The sequence below is a fragment of the Rana temporaria genome, chromosome 10 (assembly GCF_905171775.1).
Source record: "Rana temporaria chromosome 10, aRanTem1.1, whole genome shotgun sequence".
In the NCBI taxonomy this organism is placed as follows: domain Eukaryota; kingdom Metazoa; phylum Chordata; class Amphibia; order Anura; family Ranidae; genus Rana; species Rana temporaria.
Window position 1 is genome coordinate 7,243,657 of NC_053498.1, and position 18,085 is coordinate 7,261,741.

General features: G+C 49.6%; 2 protein-coding genes across 2 annotated transcripts in view; one reads left to right on the forward strand and one right to left on the reverse strand.

Annotated features, from left to right (window-relative positions):
• LIN37 (lin-37 DREAM MuvB core complex component) overlaps positions 1-2,863 on the forward strand; it is a 20,322-nt gene extending 17,459 nt beyond the window's left edge. Inside the window, exons 9-10 of the mRNA XM_040327103.1 lie at positions 990-1,063; positions 2,663-2,863. Of these exons, the coding sequence (XP_040183037.1) occupies positions 990-1,063; positions 2,663-2,744 (156 nt within the window). The 3' untranslated portion in view covers positions 2,745-2,863. The remainder of the gene's footprint in view (positions 1-989; positions 1,064-2,662) is intronic.
• Positions 2,864-5,323: 2,460 nt separating this feature from the next.
• On the reverse strand, positions 5,324-14,333 carry HSPB6 (heat shock protein family B (small) member 6). The gene is made up of 3 exons (XM_040327104.1): positions 14,154-14,333; positions 9,090-9,212; positions 5,324-7,568 (listed from the first exon to the last, which is right to left on the reverse strand). Exons 1-3 carry the CDS (start codon positions 14,331-14,333, stop codon positions 7,389-7,391), a joined length of 483 nt encoding a protein of 160 aa, XP_040183038.1. The 3' UTR covers positions 5,324-7,388.
• Positions 14,334-18,085: the final 3,752 nt, after the last annotated feature.

Below are 18,085 nucleotides of genomic sequence, written 5' to 3' on the forward strand. Positions count from 1 at the left end.
ACGCTGATCGCCGCCAATAGTAGTAAAAAAAAAAAATTTAATAAAAATGCAATAAAACTATCCCCTATTTTGTAAACGCTATACATTTTGCGCAAACCAATCGATAAACGCTTATTGCGATTTTTTTTTTTTACCAAAAATAGGTAGAAGAATACGTATCGGCCTAAACTGAGGAAAAAAAATGTTTTTATATATGTTTTTGGGGGATATTTATTACAGCAAAAAGTAAAAAATATTGCATTTTTTTCAAAATTGTCGCTCTATTTTTGTTTATAGCGCAAAAAATAAAAACCGCAGAGGTGATCAAATACCACCAAAAGAAAGCTCTGTTTGTGGGGGAAAAAAGACGCCAATTTTGTTTGGGAGCCACGTCGCGCAATTGTCTGTTAAAGCGACGCAGTGCCGAATTGTAAAAAACGCCTTTGGGCATTTAGCAGCATATTGGTCCGGGTCTTAAGTGGTTGAAACATTTGAACATCATCAAGAAGTTAATTTATTTCAGTAATTCAATTCAAAAAGTTAAACTCGTATATTCTATAGGTATGAGGAGATTGATTGGGACTTTTAAGGTGCAGAATAAGATACAATAGTATCAAATATCTATAAGATTTTTGTATTTTAAAGAACAAATAAAAAATCCCTGTTCTGTCACTGCGGGGGAACGATCGCGGGTGTATGGGGAACATAGAGTCCGCCAGACCCGTTGATTGGCTCCCCCTGCTGGCCAATGGAAGCACACCCGCCCACAGAGCACCATGCAGGAGCCCTGACGTACACCTATGGCGATTTGAGTAGCCGAGCCAACCTGACGCGGTATAACTACTGAGGCTGGTCTGCAAGGGGTTAAACCAGGTATTGGTAGTTTTGGCGGGGGGGGGGGGGGGTATTTAACCTGAGTGGTTAGGTTCAGTTGGTGACTAGCTGCAAAGCATGCTGGAGAATATTTGCATTTCTTAAAATCATTCATCCCTCCACACTTTTTCTGTCAGCCAGCAGAGCAGACACCGAGCATGACCACCCTGATCTGTCGGAACATGGAGCGATGGAAGAAGGTCCGGCAAAGGTGAGAAAAAAGGCTGTTTGATCCTGTCTTCTCTGATCCTCAACTGACTCCAATATATTTTCTGACATTTACAAAGCCAGGGAACAGGCTGCACATGCTCAGTTTGGTGTGTATTGCTAGAGAGGTTTTTTTTTTCTCAGGAGGGTGCATGTGATCAGCACAGGGCCAATCGGGAACTGTCCAGACAGAGTCAGGGGTCCTGCATTCTCATAGGACAGTGATGGCGAACCTTGGTACCCCCAGATGTTTTGGAACTACATTTCCCATGATGCTAATGTACTCTCTGCAGTGTAGTTGAGCATCATGGGAAATGTAGTTCCAAAACATCTGGGGGTACCAAGGTTCTCCATCACCATCATAGGACAATTGTGAGAGAATGAAAACTCCTCCTACAAGGTTCAACCAGACACAGATAGAAGTCACAAGACTGCTATATACTGCTGATGAGAAAAGGTATTTAGCAGTTTATATTTACTAAAATAATTGCATTTCCATGTTCTGTGGGAGAGCAGATATGGTGAATGCAGGCTCCTGGGGAGAGCAGATATAGTGAATGCAGGGTGCTGGGGAGAGCAGATATAGTGAATGCAGGGTGCTGGGGGAAGCAGATATAGTGAATGCAGCCTCCTGGGGAGACCAGATATAGTGAATGCAGGCTCCTGGGGGGACCAGATATAGTGAATGCAGGGTCCTGGGGAGAGCAGATATAGTGAATGCAGAGTCCTGGGGAGACCAGATATAGTGAATGCAGGCTCCTGGGGAGAGCAGATATAGTGAATGCAGGCTCCTGGGGAGAGCAGATATAGTGAATGCAGGGTACTGGGGAGACCAGATATAGTGAATGCAGGGTCCTGGGGAGACCAGATATAGTGAATGCAGGGTCCTGGGGAGACCAGATATAGTGAATGCAGGGTCCTGGGGAGACCAGATATAGTGAATGCAGGGTCCTGGGGAGAGCAGATATAGTGAATGCAGGCTCCTGGGGAGACCAGATATAGTGAATGCAGAGTCCTGGGGAGACCAGATATAGTGAATGCAGAGTCCTGGGGAGGCCAGATATAGTGAATGCAGAGTCCTGGGGAGGCCAGATATAGTGAATGCAGGCTCCTGGGGAGAGCAGATATAGTGAATGCAGAGTCCTGGGGAGAGCAGATATAGTGAATGCAGAGTCCTGGGGAGACCAGATATAGTGAATGCAGAGTCCTGGGGAGGCCAGATATAGTGAATGCAGGGTCCTGGGGAGACCAGATATAGTGAATGCAGAGTCCTGGGGAGGCCAGATATAGTGAATGCAGAGTCCTGGGGAGGCCAGATATAGTGAATGCAGAGTCCTGGGGAGGCCAGATATAGTGAATGCAGAGTCCTGGGGAGGCCAGATATAGTGAATGCAGGGTCCTGGGGAGACCGATATAGTGAATGCAGGGTCCTGGGGAGAGCAGATATAGTGAATGCAGGGTCCTGGGGAGAGCAGATATAGTGAATGCAGGGTGCTGGGGAGAGCATATATAGTGAATGCAGAGTCCTGGGGAGAGCAGACATAGAGGACCCCAGCAGGGTGTTCTCGGAGTCCCTCTTTTAGATGAATGTTTTGTATTTCAGGTGGAAAGACGCCTCTTACCAGAATCAGCAGCGCTACACCCAGAGCATGAAGATCTTGAAAGAGATGTACGAGCGCCAGTAACCCGCCATGGGCTGTGTGGTGCCGCAGTCGGGCCCTCCGCTGAGTATTGTATTTATTGCCATGTTTTTATATTCTGTATCTGTCTGGAGTCTGATCCTGCAGATGGTGTGTGCGGGGGGGGGGGGGGGGGGGGGGGGGGGGGGGGGGGTAATGTAAAGAAAATGGGCCCGGGACAAGGTGGTCCTCATACCACTTCATCGGGGGGGGGGGTTGCATTTTCCTTTTGTAATATGCTGTCTACAGTCAGCTGCGTTCTGATTGGCTGGCTCCTGCATTTAGTTCCAAACCAGAATTTATGGATCTGGCCCTAATTCATAGATAAGAGGTGAAGAGATAAGCTATGGAAGGGCTTGTGTCTTATTGGCACGCACTTCATGCCAACGCCAACTGCCCGCGGGCCGGTATTGATGGGCCACCAGTATAGGGATTACCTGTTCCTCGCATAGACGGGTTATAATAGTTATGTGGCCCTAATGGTCTCATCACACATACCATTAGTAACTTCGCCTTTCCTTATTTTGTGTCCGGAGGGGGGGGGGCACACCAAATAATAGAATTAGATTTTAGTGCATTTTAATAAAAGAAAAAAAAAAGATAGCTGGCAATGTTTTTTTATGTATTTTGTAATACATTGTGGCCGGTTTTTATTGAGCCTCCCTGTATGTTTGCTGGTTTCATGTGCGATTTATTACCGGAGAATAAAAAAAAAAGGAATAGAACTTTTCTGTGTCGCGTTCAAATCTCTCCCCCTTTTCTATACGTTTAACCACTTCATTACCGGGCACTTAAACCCCCTTCCTGCCCAGACCAATTTTCCGCCGGCGGTGCGACCCCCCCCACTCTGCCATTCTGCGGACGTATATCGGCGTGAAGGGGTCCTTAAGTGGTTAAAAGGGAATGACCTACAGCTATGACGGCTCACGGGATCGTGCCGAGCCGCCGCTGTATTATGCCGGCGGCTGGTCGGCAAGTGGTTAAAGAGACGCAATCCCCTTTCCCATGCATGTCAGAGGTGGCCGGGTCACCGATAAGGACCTTGCCAGTGTTTAAAATCGCAGCTCCTTGCTTCTCTGCATCCAGTGCTGAAATCAGCCATGTTGGCCGCGGAGAGGAGGAGGGAGGGCGGGGGGCTTTAATGCCAACACCTCCCCCCCTTCATGTGACAATGTGGGCCTAGCAATAGTCATACGATGCATACTAGCACATTATGCCTTTGCTTTGCAGGTTAAAAAAAAACAAAAAAACGCCAGGCTTTACTTCCTGTTTAACCACTTGAGAGCCGCGCTATAGACGAAAGACGTCCACAGCGCGGCTCTCAACTGCCGGGTGGACGTCCTTTTATGTGCATTCCCCGCGCGCCGCGATCTGTGGATCTGTGTGTGTGTGTGTGTGTAATGTTGGGGTGTAAACACAGAGCTCCACGTCCTGTCAGGGAGAGAGGAGACAGATGCTGTGTCCCTTGTACATAGGGACACAGCATCGGTCACCTCCCCCAGTCAGTCCCCTCCCCTCACACAGTTAGAACACACCCAGGGAAATACATTTAACCCCTTCCTCACCCCCTAGTGTTAACCCCTTTTCTGCCAGTCACATTTATACAGTAATCGGTGAATTTTTATAGCACTGATCGCTGTATAAATGTGAATGGTCACAAAATGGTGTCAAAAGTGTCCGATAAGTCCGCCGCAATATCGCAGTCCTGACAAAAAAAAATCATAAAACTATCCCCTATTTTGTAGGCGCTATAACTTTTGCGCAAACCAATTAATATACGCTTATTGCGATTTTTTTTTTTATTTATTTATTTTTTTAAACAAAAATATGTACGTATCGGCCTAAACTGGGAAAAAAATATTTAAAAACAAATTGGGATATTCATTACAGCACAAAGTAAAAAATATTGCATTTTTTTTTCAAAATTGTCGCTCTATTTTTGTTTATATCTCAAAAACTAAAAAACGCAGAGGAGATCAAATACCACCAAAAGAAAGCTCTATTTGTGGGGAAAAAAGGACGTCAATTTTGTTTGGGAGCCACGACCGCGCAATTGTCAGTTAAAGCGACGCAGTGCCGAATCGCAAAAAGTGCTCTGGTCTTTGACCAGCAATATGGTCCGGGGGTTAAGTGGTTAAGGTACTGCCGCCGGAAAAGTGGCGTTGGAGCCTTTTTTGAATTCCGTTTTTTGTGCGTTTCCGAACCCAACGTTTGCACATTGTAAGCCGCCCCCCCCCAAAAAAATACCATAGCCGAACTTCCCACATCCATCCAGGGCTGTCTTAATAGCATCATGGGCCCCTGGGCAACAGTAATGGTCTGGGGCCCCTACAATGAGGACAGTGCAGGTAAACAGACATCAAGTAGGTAGGAGGCAGAGTGCCTCCCCTGTGTATCTATCACTCTCAGTGCCACCATGGGGCCCCCAATTTCAGGGCAGCGTGGGCTCAAGGGCAAGCTGCTTTGTGGAAAGTGCAGGGGCCCCCCATGCAGCTGGGGCCCCTGGGCAGTGCCCTCTCATTAAGACATCCCTGCATCCATCCCATAATGCACTGTGTGTGCGTCTCACTATAAAAAAAGCAAACTGAACATGAAAATGACTTTTATTAACTCTCCCAGTTGGTTTCCATTACAGAAGTATTAGGTTTTTTTTTTTCACACATTCAGATTCTTTATATCGGCAGCCAATCGGGGGGGTCCCTTTTCAGAAAGCGACCTCGTTATCCTCACATGTTGGAACACAAACCATAAAAGTTTTGCTTTCCACAAGGAAAATAAATGTTTTCTCAGCTCCAGGTGACGACGTAGGTTTGCACTCTTTAGACACTTCTGTTACTTTTCCCTTCAGCTTCCTCCTCTCCTGTGCTTCTCAGCCATGTCTGTCTAGCTTCCCGTTTCTTGCTTTAGCCATTTTAGTGATTTATTGATTTTTTTTTTCTTTTTATAACCAATATGGAATATCATTTTTAGCAAACATTGGGAAGTTAAACGGCCAATTGCACTTTTCTTTTTTCCCAGTGGGCTTCTTCTATTAAATGCTAATGAACTTGTTGGACTGGTCTGCATTTAAAAAGAAAGTGATATTGGCAGGAAAGGGAGGCAAGTGAAGCATCCAGTGTTCTGGGATAGGACACATATCCGTTCTCTGGATACAGCAGAAAGATCAGAGCCCTTCCAAGTGAAGTCATATCCCAGGTTCATGGCAGTAAATGGTAAAATATGTACGAATAAACAAAGATAGAAGCTGCGGGGGAGGGGGGAACAAAGTAGTAAATATTGTAGGACCTGTACAAGCCAAGGAATTAAATTCTAAACTTTATATGAGAGCTGAAATGTTTCCCTATCCTGGAGAAAATGCTGCGCCTAGCTCTCTTCTGAGCTGGTCATGTGACCGAAGCTTAGGTTTTTATGGTCATGTGACTGGAGGCAAGGTTTTTATGGTCATATGTCCGAAGGCTAGGCTTTTGGTCATGTGACCAGAGGCTTGGTTGACTGAAGCCTAGGTTTTTGGACATGTGACCAGAGGCTTGGTTGACTGAAGCCTAGGTTTTTGGACATGTGACCAGAGGCTTGGTTGACTGAAGCCTAGGTTTTTGGACATGTGACCAGAGGCTAGGCTTTTGGTCATGTAACCAAAGGCTAGGGTTTTTGGTTCACGTGATCAGAGGCTAGGTTTTAATTCATGTGACCGAAGCCTAGGTTTATGGGTCATGTGACCGAAGCCTAGGTTTATGGGTCATGTGACCAGAGGCTTGGTTTATGGGTCATGTGACCAGAGGCTTGGTTTATGGGTCATGTGACTGAAGCCTAGGTTTTTTATTCATGTGACCAGAGGCTAGGCTTTTGGGTCATGGGACCAGAGGCTAGGCTTTTGGGTCATGGGACCAGAGGCTAGGCTTTTGGGTCATGGGACCAGAGGCTAGGCTTTTGGGTCATGGGACCAGAGGCTAGGCTTTTGGGTCATGGGACCAGAGGCTAGGCTTTTGGGTCATGGGACCAGAGGCTAGGCTTTTGGGTCATGGGACCAGAGGCTAGGCTTTTGGGTCATGGGACCAGAGGCTAGGCTTTTGGGTCATGGGACCAGAGGCTAGGTTTTTTTGGTTTATGTGACCAGAGTCTAGGTTTTTGGTCATGTGACCTCTGCTGACAAGGAGGAACAGTCTATCTAAACCATATAAGCCTCCGCTTCATAAGAGATGAAAGGCCTTTGCTTCTGGTCACATGCTCCAGCACTGTAGGGAGCCAGGAGCACCATTTTCTCCAGGCAAAGTAAGCATTGCAGCCCCTCTATTGCTCTTTCTCCGCAAAATATAGCTTTAAACCTGAAAAAGTAGAGTTCTGCTTTAAGATAGAAGGAGAAACCATGAATTAAAGAGAACCTGTCAGAACTACTGTTACCTGGTGCAGCCAAGGCTATAGAGGTGTGCACTGCCCTGGAACTAGCATCGGACCATGCCAGCGTCCACACCTTATCAGTACCAAGTCACAGCTGTACTGACAGGTACTCTTTAAGGAAATTTCATGCTAGTGGGTTAAATGAGGCCTCCGCAGACGTAGTAGGATTTACGATCCTTCCCCGGCAGTTTTAGGAGGCCCTTTGGCAAAAATGGCGGACGAGGGGCACAGCCGGTGCGATCGGCGCCTGGTTCCTCACTTCTCCTGCCTTGCGATTGGAATGCTCCTCTCTTCAGTCTTGGCCGCTTCTACGACCGGCGCTTGGATGGAGAGCAGTCCGTCGGCGGCCAGTGCCGAAGTGATGGAGGCCGGATTCACCGTGGCGGGGAACTTGTATCGGCGATGGAACTCGCGGGAGATGAAGCCGTGTTCATCCTGGAAAATACAGAAAATTGTTTGTGCCTGATAGGATACCGGCTCCTCTGCAGAGTTTCAAACCTAGCTCCCTGGGGGACCTGTAGAATACACCTACTGCAGAGCTAAACTAAGCAACGCAGATGAAACCCCGCCCCTGAAGGCTTAGTCCTATGACTAAGCTCGTATAGCAGTGTAACATGGTGGAGTTGCATCATGTTTGCTCGCTATATGGGCTTAGTCTCCTTGACTCCTACGACTAAGCCCCTATAGCAGGTGTAAATGGTGGGGCTACCACCAGATGTAACCCCACCCCTGAGGGGCTTAGTCCCCCAGACTCCTATGACTAAGCCTGTAACGCTGGTAAAACGTGTTTGTAGTGGCGTTATATCACTGACATATTTCACCAGCTATATGGGCTTAGTGCCCTAGACTTCTATGAATAAGCCCATATAACAGGCAACACGTTTCATTTGAGTTACCACTGGATGTAACTCCACCCCTGACTAAGCCCATGTAGCAGGTGAAACATGTCAGTGTTGGAGTTACATCATTGGCAAGTTGCGCCCGATATACAAGCTTAGTCATAGAAGTCCTATGACTTGGCCCTTATAGCAGGTGAAACGTGTTGGTGGTGGAGCTACCACCAGATGCAACTCCCACCCCTGAAGAGCTTAGTTCCCCAGACGCCTATGACTAAACCCATAAAGCAGGCAAAACGTGTGGTGGTGGTGGTGTTACATCACTGACATGTTTCACCCGCTATATGGGCTTGGTCCCTTAGACCTCTATGACTAAGCCCCTATAGCAGGCGAAACATGTCAGTAATGGAGCTACCACTAGATGTAACCCCACCCCTGAGGAGCTTAGTTCCCCAGACGCCTATGACTAAACCCATAAAGTAGTGAAAACATGTCAGTGGTGGCGTTACATCACTGACATGTTTCACCCGCTATATGGGCTTGGTCCCTTAGACTCTTATGACTAAGCCCCTTTACCAGGCGAAACATGTCAGTGGTGGAGCTACCACCAGGGGTAACCCCACCTGAGAGGCTTAGTCCACCAGACTCCTATCACCAAGCCCGTATAGCAGGCGAAATGTGACAGTGGTGGCATTTCATCCCTCACATGTTTTGCCTGCTTGACCGGTTTAATAACCTTTACTCCTATGACTAAGCCTGTATAGCAGGCAAAATGTGTCGGTGATGGCGCCCGCTATACAGGTTTAGTTATAGGAGTCCCCCTCAGGAAAACATGGGGTTACAAATTTTGCTTAGTCATAGGAGTAAAGCGGGCAAAACATGTCAGTGATGTAACCCCACCTCTAACATGTTTTGCCTGCCACGCAGCCTTGGTCATAGGAGGAGTCTAGGGGACTAAGCCCCTCAGGGGCGGGGTCACATCTGAGTGACCTGCTCTGATGTTAACGTTTGTCAGTGTGCACAAGGAGCAGAGCTAGACTAAGGGGGAGTTTGGCCAAGCCAAAACTTTTTAGCCAATGAGAGGTCCTATGAGTGTTGTAAAAAAAAATATTGCAGTTACCGGTCGCTCCTCGTGCTTGGCGTGCACCTCCACATAGTCTCCAACAACTTTGACCGTCAGCTCTTCGGGGGAGAAATGCTTGACATCCAGCAGTACAGAGAACTGGTCTTTGTCCAGCTTCACCTAGGTGGAGACAAAGAACACTAGCAAGTGTCTGGGCCAGCAATAACCCCCAGCAAGTGTCTGGGCCAGCAATAACCCATAGCAAGTGTCTGGGCCAGCAATAACCCCAGCAAGTGTCTGTGCCAACAATAACCCCCCAGCAAGTGTCTGAGCCTGCAATAACCCCCAGCAAGTGTCTGGGCCTGCAATAACCCCTAGCAAGTGTCTGTGCCAGCAATAACCCCCCAGCAAGTGTCTGAGCCAGCAATTACCCCCCAGCAAGTGTCTGGACCAGCAATAACCCCAGCAAGCGTCTGGGCCTGCAATAACCCCCCAGCTGGTGTCTGGGCCAGCAATAACCCCCCAGCAAGTGTCTGTGCCAGCAATAACCCCTAGCAAGTGTCTGGGCCAGCAATAACCCCCAGCAAGTGTCTGAACCAGCAATAACCCCCCAGCAAGTGTCTGTGCCAGCAATAACCCCCCCAGCAGGTGTCTGGGCCAGCAATAACCCCCCAGCAAGTGTCTGGGCCAGCAATAACCCCCCAGCAAGTGTCTGGACCAGCAATAAACCCCCAGCAAGCGTCTGGGCCAGCAATAACCCCCCAGCAAGTGTCTGGACCAGCGATAACCCCCCAGCAAGCGTCTGTGCCAGCGATAACCCCCAGCAAGCGTCTGGGCCAGCAATAACCCCCAGCAGGTGTCTGGACCAGCAATAACCCCCCAGCAAGTGTCTGTGCCAGCAATAACCCCCCAGCAAGTGTCTGGACCAGCAATAACCCCTAGCAAGTGTTTGTGCCAGCAATAACCCCCAGCAAGTGTCTGGACCAGCAATAACCCCTAGCAAGTGTTTGTGCCAGCAATAACCCCCAGCAAGTGTCTGGGCCAACAATAACCCCCAGCAAGTGTCTGTGACAGCAATAACCCCCAGCAAGTGTCTGTGCCAGCAATAACCCCTAGCAAGTGTCTGGGCCTGCAATAACCCCCCAGCTGGTGTCTGGGCCAGCAATAACCCCCCAGCAAGTGTCTGTGCCAGCAATAACCCCTAGCAAGTGTCTGGGCCAGCAATAACCCCCAGCAAGTGTCTGAACCAGCAATAACCCCCCAGCAAGTGTCTGTGCCAGCAATAACCCCCCAGCAGGTGTCTGGGCCAGCAATAACCCCCCAGCAAGTGTCTGGACCAGCAATAACCCATAGCAAGTGTCTGGGCCAGCAATAACCCCAGCAAGTGTCTGTGCCAACAATAACCCCCCAGCAAGTGTCTGAGCCTGCAATAACCCCCAGCAAGTGTCTGGGCCTGCAATAACCCCTAGCAAGTGTCTGTGCCAGCAATAACCCCCCAGCAAGTGTCTGAGCCAGCAATTACCCCCCAGCAAGTGTCTGGACCAGCAATAACCCCAGCAAGCGTCTGGGCCTGCAATAACCCCCCAGCTGGTGTCTGGGCCAGCAATAACCCCCCAGCAAGTGTCTGTGCCAGCAATAACCCCTAGCAAGTGTCTGGGCCAGCAATAACCCCCAGCAAGTGTCTGAACCAGCAATAACCCCCCAGCAAGTGTCTGTGCCAGCAATAACCCCCCAGCAGGTGTCTGGGCCAGCAATAACCCCCCAGCAAGTGTCTGGGCCAGCAATAACCCCCCAGCAAGTGTCTGGACCAGCAATAAACCCCCAGCAAGCGTCTGGGCCAGCAATAACCCCCCAGCAAGTGTCTGGACCAGCGATAACCCCCCAGCAAGCGTCTGTGCCAGCGATAACCCCCAGCAAGCGTCTGGGCCAGCAATAACCCCCAGCAGGTGTCTGGACCAGCAATAACCCCCCAGCAAGTGTCTGTGCCAGCAATAACCCCCCAGCAAGTGTCTGGACCAGCAATAACCCCTAGCAAGTGTTTGTGCCAGCAATAACCCCCAGCAAGTGTCTGGACCAGCAATAACCCCTAGCAAGTGTTTGTGCCAGCAATAACCCCCAGCAAGTGTCTGGGCCAACAATAACCCCCAGCAAGTGTCTGTGACAGCAATAACCCCCAGCAAGTGTCTGTGCCAGCAATAACCCCTAGCAAGTGTCTGGGCCTGCAATAACCCCCCAGCTGGTGTCTGGGCCAGCAATAACCCCCCAGCAAGTGTCTGTGCCAGCAATAACCCCTAGCAAGTGTCTGGGCCAGCAATAACCCCCAGCAAGTGTCTGAACCAGCAATAACCCCCCAGCAAGTGTCTGTGCCAGCAATAACCCCCCAGCAGGTGTCTGGGCCAGCAATAACCCCCCAGCAAGTGTCTGGGCCAGCAATAACCCCCCAGCAAGTGTCTGGACCAGCAATAAACCCCCAGCAAGCGTCTGGGCCAGCGATAACCCCCCAGCAAGTGTCTGGGCCAGCAATAACCCCCCAGCAAGTGTCTGGACCAGCGATAACCCCCCAGCAAGCGTCTGTGCCAGCGATAACCCCCAGCAAGCGTCTGGGCCAGCAATAACCCCCAGCAGGTGTCTGGACCAGCAATAACCCCCCAGCAAGTGTCTGTGCCAGCAATAACCCCCCAGCAAGTGTCTGGGCCAGCAATAACCCCCCAGCAAGTGTCTGGACCAGCAATAAACCCCCAGCAAGCGTCTGGGCCAGCGATAACCCCCCAGCAAGTGTCTGGGCCAGCAATAACCCCCCAGCAAGTGTCTGGACCAGCGATAACCCCCCAGCAAGCGTCTGTGCCAGCGATAACCCCCCAGCAAGCGTCTGGGCCAGCAATAACCCCCCAGCAAGTGTCTGGACCAGCGATAACCCCCCAGCAAGTGTCTGGGCCAGCAATAACCCCCAGCAGGTGTCTGGACCAGCAATAACCCCTAGCAAGTGTTTGTGCCAGCAATAACCCCCAGCAAGTGTCTGGGCCAACAATAACCCCCAGCAAGTGTCTGTGACAGCAATAACCCCCAGCAAGTGTCTGTGCCAGCAATAACCCCAGGCAAGTATCTGAAAACCAGCAATAATACCTGGTGCCTAACCTCACAAATGTGCTTCTGGTGAAAGAAAATCCCAAAATTTGATTGGTTACCAGAACAGGAATAGAGGGTAAATCTTCCAATGGGGACACTAGTTCTGGCGACAACCAGGGATTCCCTCTCACTTCCTGTTGTGGCCATGGGACAGGAAATTAAGAGGAAATCTCCCCAATGGGGACACCAGTTTTGGGAACAAACAGGGATTACCTCTCACTTCCTGTTGTGGCCATGGGACAGGAAATGAAGGGAAATCTCCCCAATGGGCACACCAGTTCTGGGAACAAATGGAGATTCCCTCACTTTTGGAGGGATTTCCTCTCACTTCCTGCTGTGGCTATGGGCAGGAAGAAATCTCCCCAATGGGGACACAGATGTAAAATAAAATAGACAAGTTTTCTATCCCTCACCCTCAAACTTGACCACGCCCTATTCAGGGATCGACAAATCCCGGGCGCCAGGTCGCCATGGCGACTAGAAATAGTGTCCTGGCGACTTGGCTTGGAAGGTGAGCTGGTGCCATCTGGTGGTGGCCGTTGGTATTACAAGTTAAACAGCAATTCTAATGTCATTTTTCACTATTTTCACTGCCATCTTCTTCCCTCTAATTAGAACCCCCAAACATTATATATATTTTTTATCCTAACACCCTAGAGAATAAAATGGCGATCGTCGCAATATTTTCTGTCATGCCGTATTTGCGCAGCGGTCTTACAAGCGCACTTTTTTGGGAGAAAATTACACTTTTTTTAATTAAAAAATAAGACAACAGTAAAGTTATCCCCATTTTTTTTAATATTATGAAAGATAATGTTACGCCGAGTAAATTCATACCCAACATGTCACGCTTCAAAATTGCGTTTGAACACCGTTTACATATGCGGGCGCTGCTCGCGTATGTGTTCGCTTCTGCGCGCAAGCTCGTCGGGACGGGGCGCGTTTTCTGGCTCCTAACTTTTTTAGCTGGCTCCTAGATTCCATGCAAATTTGTCAAACCCTGCCCTATATTATATTAATGCCCTCCCCCACGGAACCCCTTTTACACTAGACCATTCCCCCTGTCCAATCAGAATCTTTGAGTGTGATTAAATGATCTCATTGGCTCCCATATTGCATAACTTCTATATAATGCTCCCAATGGCAGTGGCGTTGTACAATCAGAACCGTGATATTAATAAAACGGGGAACATGACTTTCACCGATCATTCACTGGTGGTGAATCCTTTAAGAACACTGGCCCAGATTCACAGTGGAGATACGCCGTCGTATCTCTCAGAGTATCTATGCGACCGATTCATAGAATCAGTTACGCATACAGTAGATAGCCCTAAGATCCGCCAGGTGTAATTGTTTTACACTGTCGGATCTTAGGATGCAATACCGCGGCCGCCGCTGGGGGGAGTTTGCGTCGTAAACCAGCGTCGGATATGCAAATTAGGAGTTACGGCGATCCACGACGGATTTTCGCGTTCGCTACGTCGCCGCTAGTCTAGTTTCCCGTCGCAAAGTTAGTCGTCGTTTTGGGTGCCCTAACTTTACACAGCACACGTATGTGCTGTATAAAGTATGGCCGTCGTTCCCGCGTCGAAATTTAAAAATTAACGTCGTTTGCGTAAGCCGTCCGGGAATACGGAATTACGCTACGCGCGTCGCCGTTCGAAAAAATGATGTCGCGCAAAGCACGGCGGGTAATTCAAAAGGGAGCATGCGCAGTAGGTCCGGCGCGGGAGCGCGCCTAATTTAAATGGCACACGCCCCTTTGAATTTACGCGGGCTTACGCCGGAGGCCGCCGGCGTAGTTTTCATCGCAAGTGCTTTGTGAATCAGGCACTTGCGATTAAAACTTGCGGCGGTGTAACGTATCTACGATACGTTACGCCGCCGCACTTCTACCTGAATCTGGCCCACTCCCACCTGCATTGAATGTTTGGTGAATGTCAGATTCACTGCTCTATAACTCCTCCCCTTGCGATCTTTCCCATCCAATCATACCTCGGAGAGTCCGGTCTCGGGCTGGGGGATGCTGGGTACACGCATGTAATACGGATTCATGGCCAGGGGCATCTGGGAGAAGAGATCCGACTCCAGGATTCCTTCTCCGAACCTCTGGCCCAGGATACGTCCGGGGAGGAGCGGGCGCCTCATCCAGGGGTGGTGAATTGTAATATCCATGGCTGCTGGGAGGATGTGGGCACAGACCGTGCTGGGAATCTCTTTATATACAGAGCGCCCCCCCCCCCCCCCCCATAGACAGAACGCTCTAGAATTGGCTGCAGTTCTGACACTTCGGGGGGGGGGGGGGGGTGGACGCCGTCCAGATCTGTACAGTAAAAATAGACGCACTGACAATGACTGAGCAATTCAGAGATCGCAAAGTACAAACTATTCCTGCCTGGGGGAGGGGGGCACGCTAAAAGCACATTAAAGCTTCTTTTCGGTCTCCTGGCTTACTCTGATTTCACTGCACACTGTGAGCTTCTCACAATATGCATTAGAAGCTGCAGCAAATCAGAACCTGCCTCATTTCCTGGCTGGAGGACATCCGGCATAGTCTTTCCTCCCATGTACATAAGTATCACAGGCTCCTCCCATGTACATAGGTATCACAGGCTCCTCCCATGTACACAGGTATCACAGGCTCCTCCCATGTACACAGGTATCACAGGCTCCTCCCATGTACACAGGTATCACAGGCTCCTCCCATGTACACAAGTATCACAGGCTCCTCCCATGTACACAAGTATCACAGGCTCCTCCCATGTACACGGGTATCACAGGCTCCTCCCATGTACACAAGTATCACAGGCTCCTCCCATGTACACAAGTATCACAGGCTCCTCCCATGTACACAGGTATCACAGACTCCTCCCATGTACACAGGTATCACAGACTCCTCCCATGTACACAGGTATCACAGACTCCTCCCATGTACACAAGTATCACAGGCTCCTCCCATGTACACAAGTATCACAGGCTCCTCCCATGTACACAAGTACCACAGGCTCCTCCCATGTACACAGGTATCACAGGCTCCTCCCATGTACACAGGTATCACAGACTCCTCCCATGTACACAGGTATCACAGGCTCCTCCCATGTACATAAGTATCATGATACTTCTGTACATGGGAGGAGCGTGTAATAATTATATACATGGGAGGAGCCTGTGATGCTTATGTACATGGGTGGAGCCTGTGATGCTTATGTACATGGGTGGAGCCTGTGATGCTTATGTACATGGGAGGTGCCTGTGATACTTATGTACATGGGAGGAGCCTGTGATACATATGTACATAGGAGGAGCCTGTGATACATATGTACATGGGAGGAGCCTGTGATACATATGTACATGGGAGGAGCCTGTGATACATATGTACATGGGAGGAGCCTGTGATACATATGTACATGGGAGGAGCCTGTGATACATATGTACATGGGAGGAGCCTGTGATACATATGTACATGGGAGGAGCCTGTGATACATATGTACATGGGAGGAGCCTGTGATACTTATGTACATGGGAGGAGCTTGTGATGCTTGTGTACATGGGAGGAGCCTGTGATGCTTGTGTACATGGGAGCAGTCTGTGATACTTGTGTACATGGGAGGAGCTTGTGATGCTTATGTACATGGGAGGAGTCTGTGATACTTGTGTACATGGGAGCAGTCTGTGATACTTGTGTACATGGGAGGAGCTTGTGATGCTTATGTACATGGGAGGAGTCTGTGATACTTGTGTACATGGGAGGAGTCTGTGATACTTGTGTACATGGGAGGAGTCTGTGATACTTGTGTACATGGGAGGAGTCTGTGATACTTGTGTACATGGGAGGAGTCTGTGATACTTGTGTACATGGGAGGAGCTTGTGATGCTTAGGTACATGGGAGGAGTCTGTGATACTTATGTACAGGGGAGGAGTCTGTGATACTTATGTACAGGGGAGGAGCCTGTGATACTTATGTAAATGGGATTTTTTAGGGTTTTATTTATAATAAATTTGCCCAGATTTTCTCTCCAGAGGCAGTATCGCACTCACCACAGCTTTTCCTGACCTGTGACATTGCTTGCATGCTCTGCTGTCCGATATCATCACAGTCACCCGACCCCCCCCCCCCCCCCTTGGGAAAAGTATCTGGTTATATATAGACGGATGTCTGCGGCCAATAATATTTCCAGAAGTGTCACAATGTTTTGACAGGGAAAACAAACAGATCTCCTGTACCCTCAGCAGGGGGCGCTATATGTGGTAACTGGTATGTGTCCCCCTGTGGATTGGGGGGTGAGCGGTAGGATTTATCTAATCCACAGTAACCCGACCACCCTTCATTTATAGCAGGTGAGTCAGCCGGGATGTGGGCAGTGCCAGGGGCAAGGTGACGGGTCCAAATGCCAGAGAGGGACACTTAGGCCGGTCCGGTACAGAGGATTTGCTAAAAGCCACACACTGTACTTAAGCAGATTTTAAATCTGGCCTGCAGCCAACGACAGAAAATCTCCACTTTGCACTTCTGAGTTCCAGTCCAGTGGCTTTGCCTAGGCTGAGATGATGTCATCATTTTTCTGCAGGCAGAAGGAAGCATTGCCTAAGTCCCGCCCCCCCCCCCCCCACCTAGTGATCACTCAGGCTGTCATTTTGCAGAAAGCCACAAGGTGAGAGGCTGTAACAGGTGCTCGTGTCCAACCCGCGGCCCTCCAGCTGTTGCAGAACTACAAGTCCCATCATGCCTCACTCACCGCGGCTCGACAAATAGATTCAGGCTTCGCTCTGACTTTTCTGATACATTATACAGTATAATCCGTTCCAGGAGAATGCTTGTAATCCAAAGCACTCGCATATCAAAGCGAGTTTCCCCATAGAAGTCAATGGAAACGAAAATAATTTGTTCCGTATTGACTTCAATGTCATGCAATACCGCATGCGGCCAGAGAGGCGCCGGAGAGCCTCGGAAAGGCCAGAGGACAGCAAACCTTGGAAAGGCTCAGGAACGTAGTATTTCCGAGTCTTTCTGAACCAACCGTCACCGTTTGGCTCTGGCCCCCCCCCCCCCCCACAGCAGGCCGAACGCGGTACTGCACACTGCTTTGGCCCGAATCCTGCGATTCAGTCGCAAACCGAGTTAGGATTTTTCAAAATACAGCGATCGTATTGCGAAACGTTCGCTAACCGCGTAACTCGCAATCCGAGGTTCCAGGTCAGTGACTCAGGAAACGCTGAAGCCAGGCGGTCAGAAGTTTTTCAGTGTCAGTCCCCCTCTAAGTGACCAATGAACATGAGAGATTGAGACCTGCCCAGCTACGGTACGCAGAGAAGGAGGTGTGGCCAGACAGAGGTGCAATTCTTTAGAATTCTCCCACCTGTGTATAATAGAGGCAAATGGCAGCCCAGTCCTGTCCCGGGACGAGTGTTCCAGGGGTGAGGGGTGGAAGCAGATGGTGGATAGGAACAGGCTTGGAATGACGGTGCAGTCTGTGCGATGAGACCGGTGACTCAGGATGACGGTTGTCTCTCAGAATAGATCCCCCCCCCCCCCCGATCCCGTCCTCATTCCAGGAGACCGCCAACACACCGGGTGACGAATGAGTGACTGGTGCCAACCGAGGCGTTACAGAGTTCTGTGAAGTTCTTTACAAATCCGGAACCCTGTGAGCTCCACAAAAGGTCCTATAACAGGTGAGGACCCCATATGTAGGATCAGCCTAGTGCCATCCATAGAACATTTGAAGACCTCACAGGGTTCCCGATATGTAGAGTCAGATCAGCTCCACCCGTAGAACAAGTGAAGACCTCACAGGGTTCCCGATATGTAGAGTCAGATCAGCTCCACCCGTAGAACAAGTGAGGAGCTCACAGGGTTCCTAAAATATGGATGGATAAGAGCTGACTCTACATATCAGGAACCCTGTGAGGTCCTCAAATGTTATAT

What these genes read in the sequence shown, in the direction of transcription:
- HSPB6 (XM_040327104.1), bottom strand. Translation starts at nt 14,333, where the DNA reads ATGGATATTACAATTCACCACCCCTGGATGAGGCGCCCGCTCCTCCCC. An exon ending in CCGAGACCGGACTCTCCGAG is followed by an intron (nt 9,213 to 14,153) that starts GTATGATTGGAT and finishes GTCTCCACCTAG; the next exon opens with GTGAAGCTGGACAAAGACCA. An exon ending in CCAAGCACGAGGAGCGACCG is followed by an intron (nt 7,569 to 9,089) that starts GTAACTGCAATA and finishes TGTATTTTCCAG; the next exon opens with GATGAACACGGCTTCATCTC.